A 22787-nucleotide genomic window follows, 5' to 3' on the forward strand; every position below is an offset into this window, starting at 1 on the left:
TTTAAAGTATTTTTATAGTCCAATTTTAGGTCTGAATGGAATAAAAGCTAAATAAATATCAAAAAGCCAAAGCCCAAGTAACACCATAGTGTTTGATACAAAATTTGCTAGTTTCTTTGAATAGCGCATATTGAGTTTGTGGAAAGAGCTCTCGAGTTCGATTCCCACTAAACACGCCATTTGGGAGGGGTAAAGAGTTTTAACTGTGACTACACCCCGAATCCGGATTAGTCGGGACCCAATGCGGTTGCCGGATACCGAATGACTTACACCTAAAATAACTAAATTTATTTTACACTAATATCATGGAATCCACTATAGCACATTGGCAAATTCTTCCTGTGAAGATAGCTCATTATGCAGAAGTGAAGAAGAAGAATCAGCATGGTGTTAAGCCTTATAACAAGAATGTCAAGTTACCAGCTGTCATTAGTGCCACGTCAAAGGATCCAAGTCAGCAGCAGTTACTAGCCTAACTAACTTCACAATGCACACTCTGTATTTGGTTATTGTTAGCTGAGTGAGCTTGTGTTTAATAATTAGTTAGTGAGCAATTAGTTAGAGTATGAAAAGCATGTGTAAATAGCTACATATTCGAGATTGTTAATGTGTACAAAATATCAGTTCATTAATGAAATAAGAATTTTTTCTCTGTTTTTCTCAGCTGCCAAACAGCAGCACTTATCAATTTTTACAATTTCTTCATGGTATCAGAGCCATTCATGGCAACCTCAAGCAATCAAAATACAGTAGCTGCAAATCAAACAACTGTTTCTTTCATCACACCAATCAAATTAGATAGATCTAACTACATGCTTTGGAAAAATCAAGTCCTGGCCTCCATTAGAGGAAATCGACTTGAAGGATACATTAATGGAGAAAAGATTGCACCAAATCGATTTATAGCATCATCAAGCTTTGCTGGAGCAACTGCTAGAGCTGCTGGATCTTCTCAACAGATCGAGAATCCTGAATACATAGTTTGGAGATCTCAAGATCAAACATTACTCAGCTAGCTTCTTAGCTCAATAACTGAAGGTATTCTCAATCCAGTTCACTCATGTAATACTTCATTCGATGTATGGAAAACATTAGAGAAAAGGTTTGGTGTACAATCTGAGGCTAGAGTTCTTCAACTTAAGTATGAGATGAGTGTCTTAAGAAAAGAATCATTAAGTATTGAAGAATATTGCTTCATAATGAAACAAGTTACATATAAATTGGTGTGTGCTGGTAGTCCTGTATCAGATAGAGATATGTTGCAACAAATTCTCAATGGTCTAGGAGCTGGCTATTTGGATTTAGCTACTTTTATCACAACAAGCAAATTGGATTATGATGATGCTTATGCTTTATTACTCACTCATGAAGCTAGACTTGAACAAAGTCAAAGTGAAAAGCACATGTTTAATGCAAACTATGCTAATATGTCTAACTGGAATAATAATGGTATGATGAATGCATACTATGCTCAAATAAGAGGTCAAGCTAGGAGAGGAGGATATACAGGAGGTGTCCAGGGCAATTATAATGGTCATTCAGGTGGTAGAAATGGCATGTTTAATGGTAGAGGAATATTTTAAAACTCTCATCCAAGAGGTTTTCCTGTTGGAACTAGTCATTTTGGTAATCATAAAAGAAATCAAATGATGATGGGAAGTAATAGATTTGGTTCTTCTGGAAGAGGTTCATTTGGAAGTACTGGTTTCTCTAGTACTGGTAATTTGTCTTCTTTTGAATCACAAGCATCCAACAGTGATGATTCCATGAATACATGTCAAATTTGCTTCAAAGCAGGACATACAGCTGTTGAATGTTGCATAGATTTGAAGAAAATTACGTACCTCAGCCACCAAGACAATTTCAGAGAGGAAAAGGTTCAAAGTCTGTTTACATAACTAATTATGAACCTGCATACATGCCTTACTATTCAACAAATGATGATCCATGGCCTGTCAATAGTACTGGATTACAAATGTCACATTCTGGACATTCTTGTGTATCTGACTATTCTGGTATACCCTGGGCTGGAGCTGCTTCTGCTACACATTGTGAAGGACCTGTAGATGAAGGCTGGTACCTGGACAGTGGTGCCACTCATCATCTGACCAACAACATGGGAAATTTGAATATCAGAGATGAGTTTAGAGGTAATGATAAGCTTATTATTGGTAATGGTGAAGGTTTATCAATAACTCATATTGGTGATTCTTATTTTTCATTCAAGAGTTCAAAATCTCAACCTACAGATTCACATATTGCACTTAAAGATATTTTGCTTGTTCCCTCTATCACAAAGAACCTAATAAGCATTTCCAAACTTACCACTGACAATAACATTTCTGTTGAATTTCTTGGATCATTTTGTGTTGTGAAGGATTTACTGAAGGGACAAGTTCTAATGCAGGGCATTGCTGAGAAAGGATTGTATAAACTGCTGGTCAAACCTATGTTTTCCACCAAGAATTTTGAGTCATCATCTGTTGTGTCTCATAGTCAAGCCAATAAACCTCTGTCAATGTTATCATTCTGTCATCTTGCTTCTCATATGCCATCTGTAGAGTTCATAAATAATCCAAACATTTGTTTACAAAATGGTCTTGATGTATGCTCTGATAAGCCTAATAAAATAACTCTTTTACACAGAAGATTTGGCCACCCAAATTCTCAAAGCTTATTGCATTTACTCAAACTTCATCATGCTGATAAGTTCTCTATTAATATGGTTAAACAAGCAACACAACATTTCTGTGAAGCATGTCAGTTGGGTAAAATACACAAATTGCACTTCCCAATTATAGAAATCAAAACCAAATCAGCACTTGAGCTTATACACACTGATCTTTGGGGTCCCTCACTAGTTATTTCAAGAAAAGGCTTTAGATATTATATTAGCTTTGTTGACGATTTCACTAGATATACTTGGATTTACTCATTGAAATTGAAATCAGAAGCTTTATAAGTTTTTAAGCAATACAAGTTGCAAGTTGAAAACCAGTTCCAAACAACCATTAAGATACTGCAATCTGACTGTGGGGGAGAATACAGATCATTCACTGAATTTTTAAATCAGTGTGACATTTTATTTAGGCACTCTTGTCCACATACTCATCATCAAAATGGCTTAGTTGAGAGAAAGCACAGACAAGTGGTAGAATTGGGTCTTACATTGTTAGCTCAAGCCAAGCTTCCTTTGAACTTCTAGTGGGATTCTTTCCATGCTTCAGTTTATCATATCAATAGGTTACCAACTTCAGCTCTTAAAATGTTGACACCATATGAAAAACTTTTCAAACATAAGGTTGATTATAAGATGTTGAAATGTTTTGGTTGTGCTTGCTATCCATACTTGAGAGATTACAATAAGCATAAGTTTGATTATCACACAAGTAAATGCATATTCATTGGTTATAACCCTGCTCACAAAGGATATAAATGCATGCATCATTCTGGTCGTATATCTATAGCAAGGCATGTCATATTTGATGAAAATGCATTCCTTTCTCTTCAGATCCTAATTTCAATTCTGAAAGCAAAATACAACCAATATCCAGCTATACTTTGTCTCCTCATCAAGTTTTTCATTTGTCCACTCTTCCTGTTGTGTCAAATCCTTGTGATAGCAGTTTTGAATCCTGTCCTCGAGCATGTTCCAACAGCACAGAACTGTTCCCACCAGCAGATCACTTCCAAGCAAATAAGGCTACACAACTTCAAACACCAAATCCTAATCCTACTCTTGAACCTACTCATGATCAAAACTCACCAAACACTTCAAATTTTACTCCAACTCTATTACCATCTCAATCTCAAATAACCTCAAACAGTATTCAACCTTTACAAAACAATCACCCCATGATCACAAGAGGAAAAACATGTATTTTTAAACCAAAAATGTATACTGCAGTGTTAGTTCACAAAGAGCCAGATTCAGTTGATGAAGCTTTGCAAGATACAAACTGGTTTACATCTATGAAAAATGAGTATGATGCACTAATAAAAAACAGAACTTGGTCTTTAGTACCAAGAACAGAAAACCAAAAAATTGTTGGGAATAAGTGGGTGTATAGGATAAAGTATAATACTGATGGCAGTGTAGCTAAGTATAAGGCTCGATTGGTGGCAAAAGGGTTTCAACAAATTAAGGGTGTGAATTATTTTGATACCTTTAGTCCAGTGGTAAAGCCAGCAACAATTAGAGTAGTCTTAGTCTTGCAGTGATGAATCAGTGGATAGTTAGACAGGTGGATGTCAACAATGCATTCTTAAATGGTGAATTGTCAGAAGAGGTGTTTATGCAGCAACCTGAAGGCTTTGTTGATAAAAGCAAATCTAACTATGTTTGCAGATTACACAAAGCATTATATGGTCTTAAGCAAGCTCCTAGAGCTTGGTTTGAAAAGCTCAGAGGATGTCTTCTACAATGGGGTTTCAGTAATTTCAAATCTGATTCTTCTTTATTCTTAAGAACTAAATTGTCACTGATTATGGTATTGATATATGTTGATGACATATTAGTTACTGGACCTAACAATGAAGAATTGGACAGCTTCATTCAACAATTTAATATTGTTTTTGCATTGAAAGACTTAGGAAGATTGTCTTATTTCCTTGTTATAGAAGTGTTGTATGGTCAGGATTGCATTTATTTGTCTTAGAAGAAGTATATCAGAGATTTGCTTGCTAAAGTAGATATGCTTGATTGTAAAGAAGTGATAACACCAATGTGCAGTGGCAAGGACTCAAAGCTGCAGAAGATAGTTAAAGGAGAATTGGGTTACTATGTTGAAGATGCTACTCATTATAGAAGCATTGTAGGTGGTCTCCAGTACCTGATCTTGACAAGACCAGAAATTGCTTATTTTGTTCATAAGCTGAGCCAATATGTATCTACACCAACTATGCAACATCTTATGGCTTGCAAAAGGGTTCTTAAATATCTAAAGGAGACACAGGATTATGGCTTAAAGTTTGTTAAGGATAGTGATATGAAAATTACTTCATTCACTGATGCAGATTGGGGAAGTGATTTGGATGATAGGAAATCAATTGGAGCTTACTGTGTGTATCTTGGAAATAATCTGATTTCATGCTCTTCGAAGAAGCAAACAGTAGTCACTAAGTCCTCAGCTGAAAGTGAATATAGGGCACTTGCTTCAGCTGCTTCAGAAATAACTTGGTTAAAATCTTTGTTTCTGGAAATGGGAGCATGCTGTGTAGAGAGACCAACAATCTGGTGTGATAATATGAGTGCAACAGAACTAGCAAAGAATCTTGTGTTCCATTCAAGAACTAAACACATTGAGATTGATGTTCATTTTATTCGAGATAAAGTGTTAGCTGGTGACCTCAAAATCTGTTATGTGCCAAATGAAGATCAGATTGCAGATATCTTAACCAAGCCCTTATCTTCTCCTCAGTTCAATTACTTAAGGGACAAACTCAATGTCTTTCCATGTCCTTTGAGTTTGAGGGGGGGGGGGGTGTGAAGATAACTTATTATGCAGAAGTGAAGAAGAAGAATCAGCATGGTGTTAAGCCTTGGAACAAGAATGTCAAGTTACCAACTGTCATTAGTGCCACGTCAAAGGATCCAAGTCAGCAGCAGTTACTAGCCTAACTAACTTCACAATGCACACTCTGTATTTGGTTATTGTTAGCTGAGTGAGCTTGTGTTTAATAATTAGTTAGTGAGCAATTAGTTAGAGTATGAAAAGCATGTGTAAATATCTACATATTCGAGATTGTTAATGTGTACAAAATATCAGTTCATTAATGAAATAAGAATTTTTCCTCTATTTTTCTCAGCTGCCAAACAACAGCACTTATCAATTTTTACAATTTCTTCACTTCTATACTTAGAATTTCGGCTTCAAATCTTTGCAGTGGAATTATTTTATTATAAAAATTTTTAAATTATTTTTGAAGTTCATTGTTAAGGCTCAACCAAAACAAAATAATTAATTTAAATTCCAAATTACCTAAAACACGTTAATTCTTGACTCACCGGTGCAATTGTTTTTCTATTTGATAAATTAAATTTATTTTAATTTTTGGCATGGGATTTGTAGCTCAGTGTTCACAACTTCTAAAATTTTAGGCAATGTGCTAATTATTTTGTAACATATTTTCCAAGTAAATAATGTTATCCAAAACAAAACAACAATCTTATCAGCCTAAAATAACATCCTCAACTTTGAATTTTAAAAGTCCTAATGTTTATTTGCGATAAATTCAAAACTAATAAGCTGTAGATTGTCAAATCTAATAAATTTGAAGTTCCATGGTTAACTAATCTTCAAATTTATGTTTTGATGCTCAATTTGTCTATTTTGGTGAGACACCCATAAACAGCTGATAAAAATAGAGGTTGATGCTAAAGAACTTCAATCTCGCTCTCTCTTACGTCTAAACCGATGACTTCTCTCTTCTAAACTTCTTAACTCAATTTTTGTTTTTGTTAGTGATAGGAGAAATGGCGTATTTTCATTGACTATTATGTCATATTCATGACATGTGAACTATTAAGGACCAATTTAGTAATGTTGTACCTTTTAAAATAATTGTTATTAGATGTGTTGTACAAATAATTAGTTATATATAAAAAGAATTAATTAAATGTTTCGTAAAATTTATTTTTAGAAGTGTCTTGAGTTTTAAAAATAGTCATATGACTTTGGTAAATCTTATTATTAAAATGTTATAAAAATATAATTGCCTTAGTTGGATATAATTTTGAATAAAATTTATTTAAATATGTATATGGATTTTTTTTATATTGTGTACATATAATAATTGATAATCAAATAAATATTTTATATTATTAAATTTATTTTAATTATCTCAATATAATTGGTAATAACAAGAATCTCTTTAATGCTTTTATTTCATAATTAATATGGATATTTTTGAAATTTTATAATATATGTATAGATATATATGAAATTATATTACGTATAAAAGTGATTCTCAAAATTAAATTTTGAATAACTATTCTTTTCAAAATTTACTGTAGAATAAGATAATTTTACCAAAAGTGATTTCAAAATAATTTACTACAAATCAAAATTAACTTTTAACTTTTCAAAATCACTTTTAAACCCCTCAAAAACAATCTCATATGATGTAAATTTCATCTAATATAACTTTAAAATATTTGTGTATTACATATTTTTATAATTTTTAATAAAAACTCTTCTTCCATCAAATAAATGCAAATTTTTTTAACAAAAATTCAACTCATAAAAATTTTATTTTAATAAACTGTATTTAAAAAATTATACGACGCACACGTAGCTTTAGCCAAATTATCAATCAAATCTATGCGTCAATTCCTTGGTGGGACCCGTAGAAAGGCACAGTATATCCCCACTACGAAATGGAGGACCAGTCCTTATGCAATAAGCATAAGCGTTTTCGATCACCACTCAATTTTTAATTATTATTATAATTTTTTTATAATAACTACGCGGCCGTTTTTTCGGTTACAAGAAACAAACCGCCGTCCATCGATTTCTCTCCTCCCGGCACAATTTAATCAAAGAAAAATAAAATATAAAAAAAATAAAACACAAGACACGCACTTCCGAAATAGAAACAAAAACAAATGAAAAAAAAATAAAAAAAAATAAAAATCGAATGAAACGTTAAAATGCTGTTCACTAAGAAATCCCACGGAGCCAAGCAACATTTTCCATTCATGGCTCCTTCGCTTTCTTCACTACTCTCAAATTCCACACACACTTTCCTTTCCGCAAACCCTAACCCTAACTCTAATCTCATCCACAGGAGGTACCTTTCAATTTCATCCTTCACCCCAAAACAAACCCCAAAGAATCATAATCTTACATCTACACCCCCACCACCTCCTCCTCCTCAGAACGAAAAACCCACTTCAGAAAAACGGTCATTTGCCGTTGTAACAGGCGAGCTTTTCCTGGGAATTGCTTCAAGGTTGTTGAATGGAAGCAACAGACTTGCTGCTAACAATTTTGAAACAATCCCATTAATAGAAAGGAGCGAGAAGCTGGGTTCTTCTGGTGAAGATTACAAGGAGAGAATTGGGGCGGTGATGGAGGATGAGATTGAGCCAGAGGTGATTTGGGAGCAGAGAGTGAGGGATATTGAAGCTGAGAAAGAGAGGAGAGTTGTTACGACTCCTGGGTTTAGCTTCTCTGCTGCTGGACTTTTGTTTCCTTATCATCTTGGGGTTGCTCAGCTTCTCATTGAAAAGGGTTACATTAAGGTTTTTTGTTACATTGTGTTTAAGCTTCATACCTTTTTTTTTTTTTTTTCCAAGAATGGGTTAAGCTCAATTTTTGTTTATATTTATCCGGGGAATTGTTAAATTTTAGTGCCCTGACTGAGAATTATTGCAATTCATGTAAATAGAGCTCGATTTTGCTGTCAAAGACTTGAACTTTTTGGTCGATAATTTCTATATTTCATTGAATTTGCATTTTGGTTCATAGCAATGTCTTAATTTTATGTACACATCTGAATGGTTGTCTTCATTTCAGACTTTGCTAATTTTTTGGGACGTAGATATTGCTTGTAGTTGATTTGTTGTATTAGTACTTCCAAAATCTTGATTTCAATGTGTTGCTTGAATTTGATTTGGGTAAATTTGCACTTTCATTCACTTAAAATCGTTTTTTGAAGAGATGGATTAAATGGAAACACGGTTTTGGGGAAAATATTCTAGAATTATGTATAAGATCATTCATTTTCTATGGATTTTGAGTATTCTGATCGTTTTCTTGATATTGACATAGGAAACAACACCGTTGGCTGGTTCCTCAGCTGGGGCCATAGCCTGTGCAGTTATAGCCTCTGGAGCCAGCATGCAAGAGGCCCTAAATGCTACAAAAACCCTAGCTGAAAATTGCCGGCGTAGAGGGACTGCATTTCGTCTTGGGGTATGCGTATGATGTTTTAGTTTATCAATTTTCAGCCAGAATGGGTTTGCTCACAGTACCCATCACCATTTGATTGATTAATAATGCGATTTATTTTGTTAAATAGTATATTTTTAGTGAAGCATTTTTCCATATGTGGAATGCTTACCAACAATTAGTATATATATTGACAAACAAAATTCACATCTCAATGCCTGCAGATCCCTGATTTCAAACTTTTGTGATTGTTACTTATCTAGTCCAATGCTTAAGTTAATTATTTGGTCGTATGTGTTCATGTCTCTATTTAGTTTAATGTAATATGCTCTGTTTTTCCAGAGTGTTGTGATCAGATATGTTTAATAACAAATTTTTCTCAATGTTGAGATAAGATCTTTTGCAAGAAAAAATAGGAAGATTTGTATCATTGATTTATTTTTCAGGTACAAAGAGAAAGTGCCTACTTATAAACATCACAAATGAGTTGAAAATCAGGATATTGGAATATTCTTCATTTCCTTTCTATATATATTGTAGTATGATCAGAACATTCAAATATGGACTAAATAAGGTGATAAAAATTGATGCCATACTAGCAAAGAAAGAGATGAAATCATTTTTAGTGTTAACTTATCCATTTGTTTCTATATACAGGCTGTTCTTCGAGACATTCTTCAGAAATTTTTGCCTGATGATGTTCACACTAGGTCCAGTGGAAGGGTTCGTGGTGAGAATAATTTCAATTTGCTATTTATATTTCTGTTTTCTCCTATAATCACATATGTCCTGAATCAGTAGACACTTACTAGAGGGAGAATCATCTTTCCTTACGATCATTTTTTTCCCCAATTTATTTTGGTTCTGGTGTTTGTTTAATGGATCCCTTATTGTCAAAGAAAAAGAATCTAGACTCTTGAGCAGGATAAACTTGATCCTTTTCTTATATAGTCTACACATGTATATTCCAGACATCAAGGTATGGCTAAACATGCTAACACCCTGTAGCTTAGAGCCATCAATTTTTTGATAAACTTCTAGAAGCAGCTGCTTATATTGCAACTCTTATGACAGTTGCTGTAACCCAGATTCTTTGGAGGCCAAGGGGGTTACTGGTGGATCAATTTGATTCAAAGGAAGATCTAATAAATGCAGTTCTTACATCATCCTTTATTCCAGGGTAAGTGTTGTAACTGGAGTTTTGATTGCAATAATTCCTAGTGAAGTTAAACTAATAGAGTGTACTGGTGCAGATATCTTGCACCACGACCAGCAACAATGTTTCGGAATCGACTTTGCATTGATGGCGGTCTGACTTTGTTTATGCCTCCAACATCCGCTTCTAACACGGTATTGCTTGTGATGATTTACTTACTTGAAATTAATAATCCTCTCAGTTACATACAATTGTTTTATAAAACCTGTTATTTGATTATCTGAGAGCCTTCTTAATTATTCTGCCTGCATTTGTTGTTGGTATCCCAAGTCTAGAGTTCTTTGACGAGAAGACATTTGTTTGATTGAAACTATTTTAAAGCCATATGCATATGACTACTTTTTAATAGACTACAGTGCATCGGGGATCCCATTGTTTCCCCTGCACAGACCGACGAATATGTGCTTCCAAATGCCTTGGAAGCAAACTTGTTTTTGTGCCAGCAGGGACAGATTTATATCTGATTATGTTATGGCTGTTTGATTGTCTTTGCAGATTCGTGTTTGTGCTTTCCCAGCTAGTGCACTGAGACTTCAGGGGATTGGGATTAGTCCAGACTGCAATCCTGAAAATAGGGCAAGTCGCAGAGAGGTATTAATTTTGGCTCTGTCGTTGAGTGATCTGTTTTCTGTAAAAATTAGCTGCTGATCTTTTTTGGCTTGCAATTACTGCAGCTTTTTAATTGGGCATTGGAGCCTGCAGAGGATCAAATTCTTGATAAACTCTTTGAGTTTGGATATCTAGATGCTGCTGTTTGGGCTGAGAATAACCCCATTGAGAAAATAGTTGAAGATGAGTCCATCAGTTAAAAATGGTTCTCCAAAATAGCTCACCAGGAAGATTATTTTTTCCCAGGTTATGCTGAAGATGGCAAACATGGGTCCTTCTTAGCAGGTTAGACGTGAACCTTTCTGTGGATTGCCAGCAGTCAATTGAAGAATTGAATAATTGAATTTACATATCTATGTATAATTGGTGTGTGGTGAAAGATCAAATTATTTTATTTGAGATAGCTGATATAGGGTAAAGAAAAAGGATCTTGAGAAAAGTGGTAGAATTTAAATTTTTGGCTGTCAAAGCTATAAATATTAGTTGAATAATAAGTCCGGTTATAAATGGCAGAAATGTTAATTTATATGACATTTGTACTTGTACTTATAATGATGAACTATGTAGTGAAACCAAGCGATATATGAAATAATTATGCCATTGAAGCCTAACATGGCTAGCAGAGCACCCAAAGCGAAAGTATGTGAAGTGGAATCATGATATTTAGCAAAGAGGTTTGCTGTTGCTCTAATGTTAAATTTTTGGTAGTTAATTTCTAAATATAACTGTGTTTAATAGCAGAAACTCCTAGAAATTTGATTATGTTTGGAGTAGGACTACATTACATATAAAACCAATCATACAAATTCACCTACACAAATTAGTGTGACACAATATATATAATTGGAAGGATGGAAGTAAAACAAGTACAGGGCCGGCTGGAACAATCAGCAATTCCCTCTTAAAAGAATGATGAAGATTCCAGTCAAATGACCTTTCCACTTTCACCCTTCCAATCATTTTATGCCATGCATATTTGTATCAATAGTTTTGTATGATTAATTTGTATGTGTAGTAAATAGTCTTGCTAGGTTGTCCATTGATTATAATGTGTTTCAGATTTTCTCTTTCACTTATCCTATTTGCTGATATGGTTTCTTGATTTTAAGATGATATATATGCATATCTATGTAGTGAAATTGTACTGAATGGGTGCATGAATAATGCAATGCCCCAATCTCACCTCGGAGTTTCTTACTCTTTATGTTTTGCTTGTCTAAGGGTAAATGTGTCATCTTGCTTGCTGGATTTAAAATAGGATTAGTAGGGAATTTCTGAGTTCTGATAAAAAAATACAATAACAAAATCTTCGTAATATTTAGTGAAACGGACACTTAGAATGTTATTATTATTATTTTTTATTTTGCCAAGAATACATTAACCCTTATATCCCATTTTCATCTTGTGTTATTTCTTTGTAATTATTATGATGTAATTTATCAGTTGCTTTTGTATATGGTAATTTAGATAACAGTATGGTAGCCTTAATTACTATTTCAATCGAGGATTAGCTTTGGTATGAGATCAAAGGAATTGTGTATTTATCATACTTGTTATTTAATAATTAATAACATGGTTTCCTTCAGCAAATTATGGCCAAGAGAGTCTTTGGTATTTCTGGGCATTGCTTCTGTTCCATTCTCATTTTCTTATGTATATGTTGTTTTTCTTACAATTGTTGAGACACACACGTGGCAAAAATGGTAGTGGAATTAGTGCTACACGAGAGTATCTAAGATTTTCAAGTATTATTACTACTAATAATAATATTAAATATAATAATAAATGTAAAATATACAATTCAGGCGGCGCATCAAACGCACCCATTAGAGTCCACTCATGCAGAAGTTCAGTCTTGTTTTATTTAACATCTAGACCAGCAATTCTCTGAGTAAATAATTATTAACTGATAAAATTTTGTTCAAATAAAGAGTACGGCATCAATGCAGAAGAATTGACAGTTTTATCTTTTAGCAATTATTTGTATAAATAAGTTGTTACTCCTGCTGGGAAGACATATATGTGCCCAAAAGATACTTCTTACTAGCATATGCGAGCTATAATTGATTAAAGAGCAATGCAAGGTATTTTAACATTTAAAACATTATTTGATTCCCAATTGATGTAGCATTCATCTATTAAATATGGTAGTTAAGTAATTTTATTAGTTATAAAGTCCATCGTCCAATAGATAAGTGACACATAACATTGAGACTTAAGACTTAAGTTGGGACGTAAATGTTGTGATCCTTAACATTATAGTTCATTAAAATATACATATTTATCATTGCTTTTTGTTTGGAATCAATCTTCCAAGACTCAACTGCTTGCTTTAAACAGTAGATTTTGTAATATGATTTTCTTTTTTCTTTTTTTAATTAGAATTTATGTTCGTTTGCCAGCTGCAAAGTTGAGTCCTGTAGTCTAGGCATCTTTCTTTCTCTTCTTCGAGGGCAACAAGAGACACTAATCAATAAGAAAGCATCGTGGTCGTCAAAACAGTGTGTATTTTGATTCCAATGACGAATTATCACTGTAACTCTCAATCAATTAAGAAAATGTACTAACAGTTTAGCTGAAGGGTCTGTGTAGTATACATGAAAATACTCAAAAGACTATTTTTCAACTAAATGACGAAAAGGAAAGAATTAGATTCAAATACTGAGTTGAGCTTCTAGGAAGATTCGATCCGTTGTTACTAATAAAGAAAATATAAGTAGTTTATTCTCAACTATACATTGCTATAAATGTATGCATTATGGAAGATTAAAAAGACGAGCATACCGCAATTCAATATTGAATTCAAATTCGAGGGAAAGAAAAAGAGAAAAAGGAAAACAATTGTAATGGTGTACCTCTGTATTAATAAATACGTACATAATTCTAAATGCTAATTACCAATTTGAAAGTCTGAAGCAAAAGAAGTGAGTTGACAAAGCGAGAACAGGTTCAGTGGGAGACAAATACAGCCAATACAATTAATCACAAATATAATTCACAAAACAACCAATTAATAGGAATAATTTTTTAAATTCAATTCCATAATCAAACTTTAAAAAACACACAATGTGATTAAATTAAAAAAACATAATTCAATTCCACAACCATTTCAACCCCACACACAAATCAATTCCAAAATCCAACATGAAAAACACACAATGCAATTAAATTAAAAACTCACAATTTAATTCAAATAGGGTCAGGTTGGCTTAAGCCCGATCTTGAAAGCCGACCCTGATCCGAATTTTGTTCGGGCCTAAATATTTTAGCCCGACCCTAACTTGAGACTCGAAAATTCGGGTCAAATCCCTAAAAATTAGGATCGAGTCAATCAGGCCAAAAACAGAGTCGGATCAAATTGCCAAGCCTAACCCTATTAATAAATATGTACATAATCCTAAATGCTAATTACCAATTTGAAAGCTTGAAGCAAAAGAAGTGAGCTGACAAAGCGAGAGCAGGTTCAGTGGGAGACAAATACAGCCAATTCCCCATAATCTTTTGCAGCAAGTCAAAAGGCATTTTGAAATCCAAGTGAAAATTGTGAGCCCCATTTACTCTTAAAACACGAAATAAATTTGCTGAGTTCTAGCATGCACGACACGGTTGTACTTAGAAGACTATTAGTAGTTTAGATCTGTGCTGTCAAATGACCAGGTCAGTACTGTCCACTATGCACAATCATGAAAGCAGGCACTTTCTTTTTTCAGCAGATTCACAAGCAACGAGGATCCTGAGTTTGTCTTGGTATAATGGCCGCATGTATTGTTACAGCTGCTGTGATGAGTCATCATGAGTGTCAATGTCAAACACGAAAAATGCAAACCAGATATGCATATAATTCAAGGAGAATTCCCTACAGTTTTTGTCTTTTTCCATTTATTTCCTTACCATTTTTGCAACATTTCGCTAAAATGTCAAAATTGCCGCAAAAAAATCTCATTCGGATCGCAAAACAAATGTGATTATTTTTGTACTTTTATTTTAGTAAGATGGTTATTAAATAATAATATACTGTACATTATTATTAATGTACACGTGTCGTTATATCATTAAAAAATTATCATAAGTTATATTTATTTAAGCACTAGATCCACATTACACCCGAAAGAGTTACTGTCTTTTCATTAAAATTTTAACATTAGGAAGGTAATGTGAATATTATGAACTCTACCGGAATAAATGATAAAACATAAAAATTATATGTGGAGTATTATAATTTACAAATAAGAATGCAGTGTTATAATTGAGTTTGTGTTGAATATTGAATCAATGATATCAGGATTCAAGTGTCCAACACTCTGTATCCTGAACGCCTATATCCTAACCAAAATCGATGTTGAAAGCAATTTAATCAGAATCATAATCCATAACTTGTAGTCAAATGCATGCGTAGACAACGAATGAACTTAAAAAACGTAAAGTAAACGCCCACCACCAACCATGTCAACTGATCGTACGACACCATGCACGCTCATACATCCTCTTTTCACAAAAGAAAAGCTATACTTTTTTATTTCAAAAGCCATGAAAGAAATTTCCATCTTTGACTTTTCACGATCTCTTATTTCGCCCTGACTATCTCTCATCAGAGTGCAAAATCTCCTTAAATTTCAGATAGTGATTATGAATCTTTGCTTCATGCTCTCTCTGTCTCTCTCTCTTTCTAGGGTTTATCAGGGGCCTTGTTGCAGAGTCATTTTGGCATTCTGTCCACCTCCGTTAATTCTTTTCTTTTTTGCCCACTTGAAATCTTAGATTTGGAGGTGGCTAGCATGCCTAACAGGCTCTGTGAATTTCTCTCTGAGAAACACTGAAAGAATTATAAAATAAATGTTTTTTTTTTATATAATTACTTTTCTTAATCAAATTTCAACCATGACAAAAAATAATAATATAAAAGTAACACAGACTTTTCAAGGATTGCTACATCTAGGCTCTAGCATTTTGCAAGCAACTGAAGTAATTAATTATGACAGTTTTGGTTCACTTCAGCGTGCAGGCAAAATACTTGTCAGTCTCTTGACTGGTTGATGGCGGCTAGCAGCTGCGACTGCAAACAACACTCTAATCATTCGTTGATCAAGATTCAGGTGAAAAAACCTAAGCTTATAAATATTGCATTTACTTCATTTAGTTTGCAATTTTTTTTTTTTTTGGGAAAACGGAAATAACAACACATTTGGGATCGTGGAGACATCTGCAACTTCTTCAAAAATTTGGATTCAATACTAATGACATAAATGCATTAATGTCGTTTGACAATTGAGATCTTTTTTCCTATCTGTTTTAACCTAATGATTATTAATTCCCTCCTCACTCATATAGGTGAGCTTCAAAATCAGACCTTTTGTTTTCATCCAAGAAATTTTACCAACTGAATTAAGTGGCACTTATAGTCAGTTCTAAATCATGATCCAATATTCAAATGATTCATCCGGTAAATATAGCATCAAATGTAAAAGAGCAGGGGATTTTTTTTTTGGCTTGCGGAGATTTAGGCGAGATCAGCTTAGACGTGTAAATGGTGTATATACTTTTATCATTGTTTGGTGAAGTCAACCATCTACATTACGTTTAAAAGCCGACATTTTGCATTTTTTTGTTTGTTTGTTTGTTTTCACTTTTCTTTACTTTTTATAGTTATAATGATGTGAGATAGGCAACATCACATGTTTAAAGCTTCTTTGGTAATTGCAGTGAACAAGTGCTTTACTGCCACTGTCTGTTAGTGCCCTTGTTTTGGGTTGCCTACGCTTTGGATTCCTTGGCTCACTAACTTGATTTGAAATGCCATAAATTTGAGGCAGTGTGCAAAATATGTAATATTTCATTCCGTTCTGGGTTTTACCGAATGATTCGTAAGCAGTTTTATTTAGTTAATTACTTGAGTTCAAATTCTAAGAGAATTATAAGGGATAAAAAATAAAATTGGTCTTTATTGACCCAATTCGTTTAATGTGTATTTAAGTCGTAAATGAAATTAAATAATTAAAGGTGAAAGATTTGTTCATTTTCTTTTTCTTCTCATTGTCATCAGTATGAATGGTTTAAATGCAAACTAATGCTTGTGTTGACTAATTGGAACTTATAATTTTTGTGTCTTTTCAGGTTAAATGAATGAACATCCAGTAAGCTACTGGTGATGGTCTTTTACCTTGTGGTGGGTTTAACTTGAACTCCTCTCATCGGGTGTTCATTTTAGATTGCTATGTACAATAATGTCTTCTTGTTCGTGAATTAATATTCTTCTGCGTTACTGCTTAATTTCTTTTTAGGAAAATGAAAATGAAAATAAAAATAAAAATGAGCCTATTCCCGTTCCAAAGGGTGAAAATTCTCAAGGCGGTGGCCCGGCCTCTTAGTCCAATTTTAAGGCGAAAACTTATAAAAGGAAATAAATATTGTTTTAGTTAAGAATCGTTATAAGTTCTTTTTACTGCTTGTCAAACTTATTAATAGCTCATTTTTCAGATTGAACTAATTTATTCTTCCTTATCTTAAGTTTGGTCTTTCCTTTTTGTTGAATATATAAATGAATAAGCACACTTATTCTGCAAAAAGGAAAAAGGCATGAAATTATATTTTGAAAAAAAATTGAGATGATAATATATAGACAAATAGAACCTAAAAAACTGAGATGATGATGATTACAAAGTCTGCAATTTTAGCTTAAAAAAAAGGCTTAATCAGATAATTAGAAAACTATTGATCATTTTTAGGTGAAAAAAGTTAATATGAATAATATTGATACTGTTTTTGCTTTTTTTTGTTTGTTTTATTCACGAAAAGGTGTTAATAGATAAGTGGACAAAGTTGAAGATTTTCAGAAGTTTATGGAATTCATAATATTACCTTAAACTGTATATAGAATATATAGGGACTATGATAGCTTGATTAACAGAGGATAATAACTATTTGGAAGGAAATCCGGGTACTGACTAGGGCTAATAAGCAAGTGACACGTGGCTAGAAAAAGTCATCAAGAAGAAACTCAGCTTCGTTGGCCAGATAGGAGGGTAACTCAACAAGGCTAGAGATGAACTCTCTGAAGAAAAAATGGAAGTTCTTGTCATAGTGTATTCAAAATTAAATTGATGACACACATAGATGACTAATTCAAATTAAATAAGAAAAGTAGGTGACTAATTCAAATTGAATTAGGAAAACGATTATAGAAGGTTTCTCTATACAAAGGAGACATACAAAGTCTTTAAGGCACAAAAATTACCTCTCCTTCTATCTCGTATTTTCTTCATAAAATTTCTTTTGCTTCTCTATAGTGTCGATAAAAGTCATTATATCCTGGAGATCAAACCGCCTTTGTTTGTCTTTCTTGCATCACGATATCGAATCTTGAGGCATGGAATTTGGTCTTAAGGATGGTGCCATTGCATGACTTGACTCTTTGCTGTTTATTTTTTCTTTCCAAACTACCGAAGCAAATATTACTATGAATAGTATTGAATGAGCATTATCGATAAACAATATCTATGAATAGTAATATGAATAGTGATGTGAATAGTACCAACAACTACTATTTATATTTTGGACTTTGAAGGAAGCAATATTGACTCATATTTCCAACAGTCTTAAGGCCAAATTCAAGGGCTTGATGATTGCTTCAAATAAGGCATGCAAACCTATTACTTATGATCTTTTATTACCAAAGATCTTGCATTGCTTTATGCTAACAAAGGGTTATTTCAAATTTTGTAATAACTAATATACGTTGAGTTTGAATATGAAATTTTATATGCTATACTAGACATCCAAATGAGTCTTTTGAAACTTGTTTTAACAAAATCGGATAAGAATTTAATTTATAATGATTTTTTGAACTCAAGTCTGTTACACTGAAAATTTGTGGTTTCTTCATAACACATGAGTTGCAATGCTATTTTGCTAAACCTATTCCAAAAATTATGAAATTTGGAGAATTGTTTCCTAGAAATGTCTAGTTTCATGATTTTACAATTAAAGGCTAAATTGTTCTGAATTTTTGAATTCAGTGAGGTCAAAATAAATAACTATTTGACAAGTTTCTTAAAGTCTAAGAGAAAAATTGTTTTCAACTATTTTAAATAGAGTCAAGCTATGACAATTTTATAATTGAGAACTCTATAAGTCATCATACTCTATGTAAAACTTGAGATTTTTCTGACCAATGACTAATTTATTAAAAATTCAAAGACTTATAAACAGATGAAAATAATTATTGCTATGATCATATTCCTAGAATCTAATATGTATACATGGCAAATATAAGGAAAGAAATCATGGAATAGTGAGCCCAATCAAGAAGTGAGATAATTGACAAATAATCCTTGAGAGTTGGCTTTAATAGCCGCAAGATTGGTGTGATACCGTTGTTGTTTTACATCCCCCCCTCAAGCTAGCGTGTGGCAGAGGTTGACGGCCTAGCTTGAGGCAAAACTCAGTGAACAAATGTTTCGATAGAGCCTTAGTGAAAAAATCAGCAATTTGCAGCCGTGAATATCCCTTGTGTACATAATGACTAAACTATCCATCCCACTTAATTGCTTTCCATACCTGTCCACCAACTATAAAATCATCTTACTCAGCTGAGCGGCGTCTCCCCACTCTTATCAGACTCCTCGCATGTGACTGAAATCCGGCATTTCATATACTCCGTTGACGATCCCTCTTTCCCAGCAGTGAACACCCATGCATAACGCACGTGCACTTCTCCACTTGACGACCAACGACGTCGTACAGTCATCGCCTGGTAGCTTGATAGATTCATCACCCGCCATCCGATTGGATCGATAATAATCCAACTGAACGTCAAGCTCTCTTCGAGTTTACTACACGTGTCGTCGATGAGGGGACCACCGAATAAACTAAGTCAACTCTAAACGGCTGCGAAAAGTCAAATGGTTTAATGTTCGTAACCTTGCTGTTTATATGCTTGGTCAATATCAACGGCTGAGATAGTTCTCCATTTGCAACATTGTCCGGGATAGTGAAGGAGTCGGAGAAGAAGCAGCATGGACCATTGATGACGAACGATGAGATGACGTGGAGCAGATGTGTTTTAGTGACATCAGAATGGACGGCGGAGATTGAGCCGGCCGTGGCGAATGAAGGAGAAGGCATATCTTTTTTTTTTTTTACTTTATTTGTTATTTTAAAATATGGTTTAGGATTTAGAGCTTGCAGTTTATAGACTGATTATATTGCCTTTGCGGCTCGAGGAATATAAGTCAACCTTGTACTCGTCAACGTTAATTATTTTGTCAACAATTAATTGGTTCCAAAGGCGTGCTTGGTCTACCTTGACTTCAATTGTATGTGAATAAATGGAAAAATTTAAGATTGATGTGGCCATGTGGGATTGTTTTTACGGCATCATTGAGGATGTTTTTGTTGGCTAGTTAGCTAAAAAGCGAACAAATTGGTTTTTATATAAAGAAAAATTTTTGGGGTTGATTTGTTTTTTTTACTTAATGAATTAATTGATTTAATTTCAATCAATTAAGTTATTAAATCTTTTATTTTTTTAGCTTAATAACAATTTTCAATCATTAAGTCATTAAGTTATTAAACTAATTTTTTTTTAATTTTTTACTTAATCTAAAAATTTGAATAATATCATTAAAAAATATGTTTCAAAGTATCCCTATCTAATTAATTATTTTTCACCCTTATCTAAATAAAATTTAATAATCAGTATTATTACTCATCTCTATAATTTTTCATAATGTGGTGGTAAATTATTATTATATTTTTCTTTTTATTTTCTTCAAATTAGCATTATTTATGTTCATAATTTTTTATAAATATTTTTCATATAAAAGTATCATAAACTACAGTAAAATTAATTTAATATTTATTAATACAGAATATAAAGAGTTGTATTCAATTGAACATGATTTATATTATGATAATATATTATTTTATTTAAGTTCTTTGAGATGTTTATAATTTGTTTAACATTTATAATTTGTAAAGCCACAATTATAAAAATACTAATTTTTAAAATTTTTTAAATTAAAAATATAAATAACATAATAATTATTCTTAATAATTAAAAAAAATTTATCATTTAAATTCAGATATTTAATTATACTCAAAATTCACATTAATTTAGATATATTCAGATTTTAGAAGCCCCTTAAATTCGCAAACTCCTATAAAAATTAATGAGGCTCAGCCGCACGAACCTAAGCCTATGAGAGGAGTTCGTTTCTTGAAACCTCTTGTTGGCTAGTAAACTCACGTGTAGGGGACACACTTACCACCCCTAGTCAGAAGAGGCTTCTGCTACGTGACAGTGTGCGGGCTTGAGCCAAATTAAATATGTTAACGTTAATTGGTTAAATGAATTTTAAAAAATCTTCAAATTAAGGTGACGATTTATATTATATAGGTATTATAGTTTTTAAGTTGTAACTATTGTTAAAAAAATAATTATTAAATAAAAATTAAAAATATATAATAAATATAACTTTTAATTAAAAATTTTGATAAAAATAATAAAAATTTTATAATTTTTTTTCAAATCAACTTATTTTCTAAGCGACAGTAGATATAGTATCTTTTACGCTATGCTTATTAACCCTGAATATAATTCAGGGCCTAATTCAAAATTACTTTGGATATGTCCACAATTTTTTTTTTAAAGGTTTTCCATTTGCAACAAAATTATCAACATTTATTGGAATTTTATAGGACATCTCTCGTTCTCTCCGTTTTCTTTCCATTTGTCAATTAAATGTTTTAAACACGTGTATTATGGTGATGAAATCTATCTCTATTAAGAAAATGTAATATGCGGTCCATCTAATTAAAGTTATTATCTATTAATTAAAGTAATTAAGAAAATAGTTTGCCCCAAAAAAAAGTTATTAAGAAACAATATTTGGTGCATCTAAACCGATTTGAGGAGAGTTCAATTAATAGGTGGGTTTTTTTTATCTAAACCAAATATATTGGAGACCTGTTAGAATTAAGGAGTTGATGGCTGATCATAAAAGTTCTATAAACTGTCATTTTGAGCAAAATTGAAGGAAAATAAAATAAAATAATCGCAAACAAACGTATCGCCCTAAGATACTGCGAATGGGCTTCAAGTTCAGTGCTGTTGACTGTCAGGTTGGGATAGTACGTAACTCTTCCAAAACTGGCCATATTGAATAATGAAATTCAACCCATTATCAAATGGATTTTAACGTGCTGGCCCGTTAACAATATCTGACCCGATACGACTACATCCGACAAATATTTTTATCATCCACTTTCATACCATATTAATCAGTCGTATGAACTTTTCCCACGTCTAGTTGAATAATGCCAACTTATTTGAACCGCAGTTCAAAAGGTTAGCAGTTGAGCTTACAGGTGGGCATGCGGTTTGATTCTTCTTTAGCCCAACCAACATACGTTGATTCGGTTCAATAGGGAGAAATCGATTGATTTTTGTTCGGTTCAGCTCAAAATTGAATCAAGAAATCAATCGGTTCTTCAGTTTAAAATGAAAAATAATATATAGTGATTATCTAGTGCAGTCACCTTCTTTTTCTCTTTTTTTTTTTAAGATGGACACTGTACGAGTTAATAGAGTCAGATTTTAATGCTATTAAATTACACAATTTTATAGTGCATTAAAAAAATAACTTTATAAAGAGCATGTTTGCATTAAAAAAAAGAGGACATCCTCACCTGAGAATGATTATATATTCATATATATATATATATATCTATATATATATATATATATATATATGGCTTTTGCTACCTTACATGCACGTAAAGTACAGCCTCTCACAAAGTTGGTGGACCCAAGTGGGACCTACATATGAGTTTTGTGAGAGGCTGTACCTTACGTGCATGTAAGGTAGCAGCTCCCTATATATATATATATATATTGCAATTAAAGTGTAGCTAAGAAATCCTAGATCTCATCTCATAGCCATCTCTAAAAAAAAGGCACATCTCCTATCTAAAATGCACCACAGCCCACCAACTGCCGTCATCTTCTCTTTCACTTCCACCATTTGGCTTGCAACCATCATGTTGGCCATTAGCAACTAGTTTGTTATGAC

General features: G+C 32.9%; 1 protein-coding gene and 1 non-coding gene across 2 annotated transcripts; both read left to right on the forward strand.

Annotated features, from left to right (window-relative positions):
* Positions 1-7558: 7558 nt before the first annotated feature.
* Positions 7559-11330, forward strand: LOC102625703 (uncharacterized). The gene is made up of 7 exons (XM_006493462.4): positions 7559-8245; positions 8775-8918; positions 9552-9624; positions 9969-10074; positions 10148-10244; positions 10606-10701; positions 10785-11330. The coding sequence occupies exons 1-7, from the start codon at positions 7652-7654 to the stop codon at positions 10917-10919; spliced, it is 1245 nt and encodes a 414-aa protein (XP_006493525.2). The 5' UTR covers positions 7559-7651; the 3' UTR covers positions 10920-11330.
* Positions 11331-15410: 4080 nt separating this feature from the next.
* MIR394B (microRNA MIR394b) lies at positions 15411-15512 on the forward strand. The gene has a single exon (NR_161528.1). It is a non-coding gene; the product is annotated as a microRNA MIR394b (primary transcript).
* Positions 15513-22787: the final 7275 nt, after the last annotated feature.

This window comes from Citrus sinensis, chromosome 5 (assembly GCF_022201045.2).
Source record: "Citrus sinensis cultivar Valencia sweet orange chromosome 5, DVS_A1.0, whole genome shotgun sequence".
Lineage (NCBI taxonomy): Eukaryota > Viridiplantae > Streptophyta > Magnoliopsida > Sapindales > Rutaceae > Citrus > Citrus sinensis.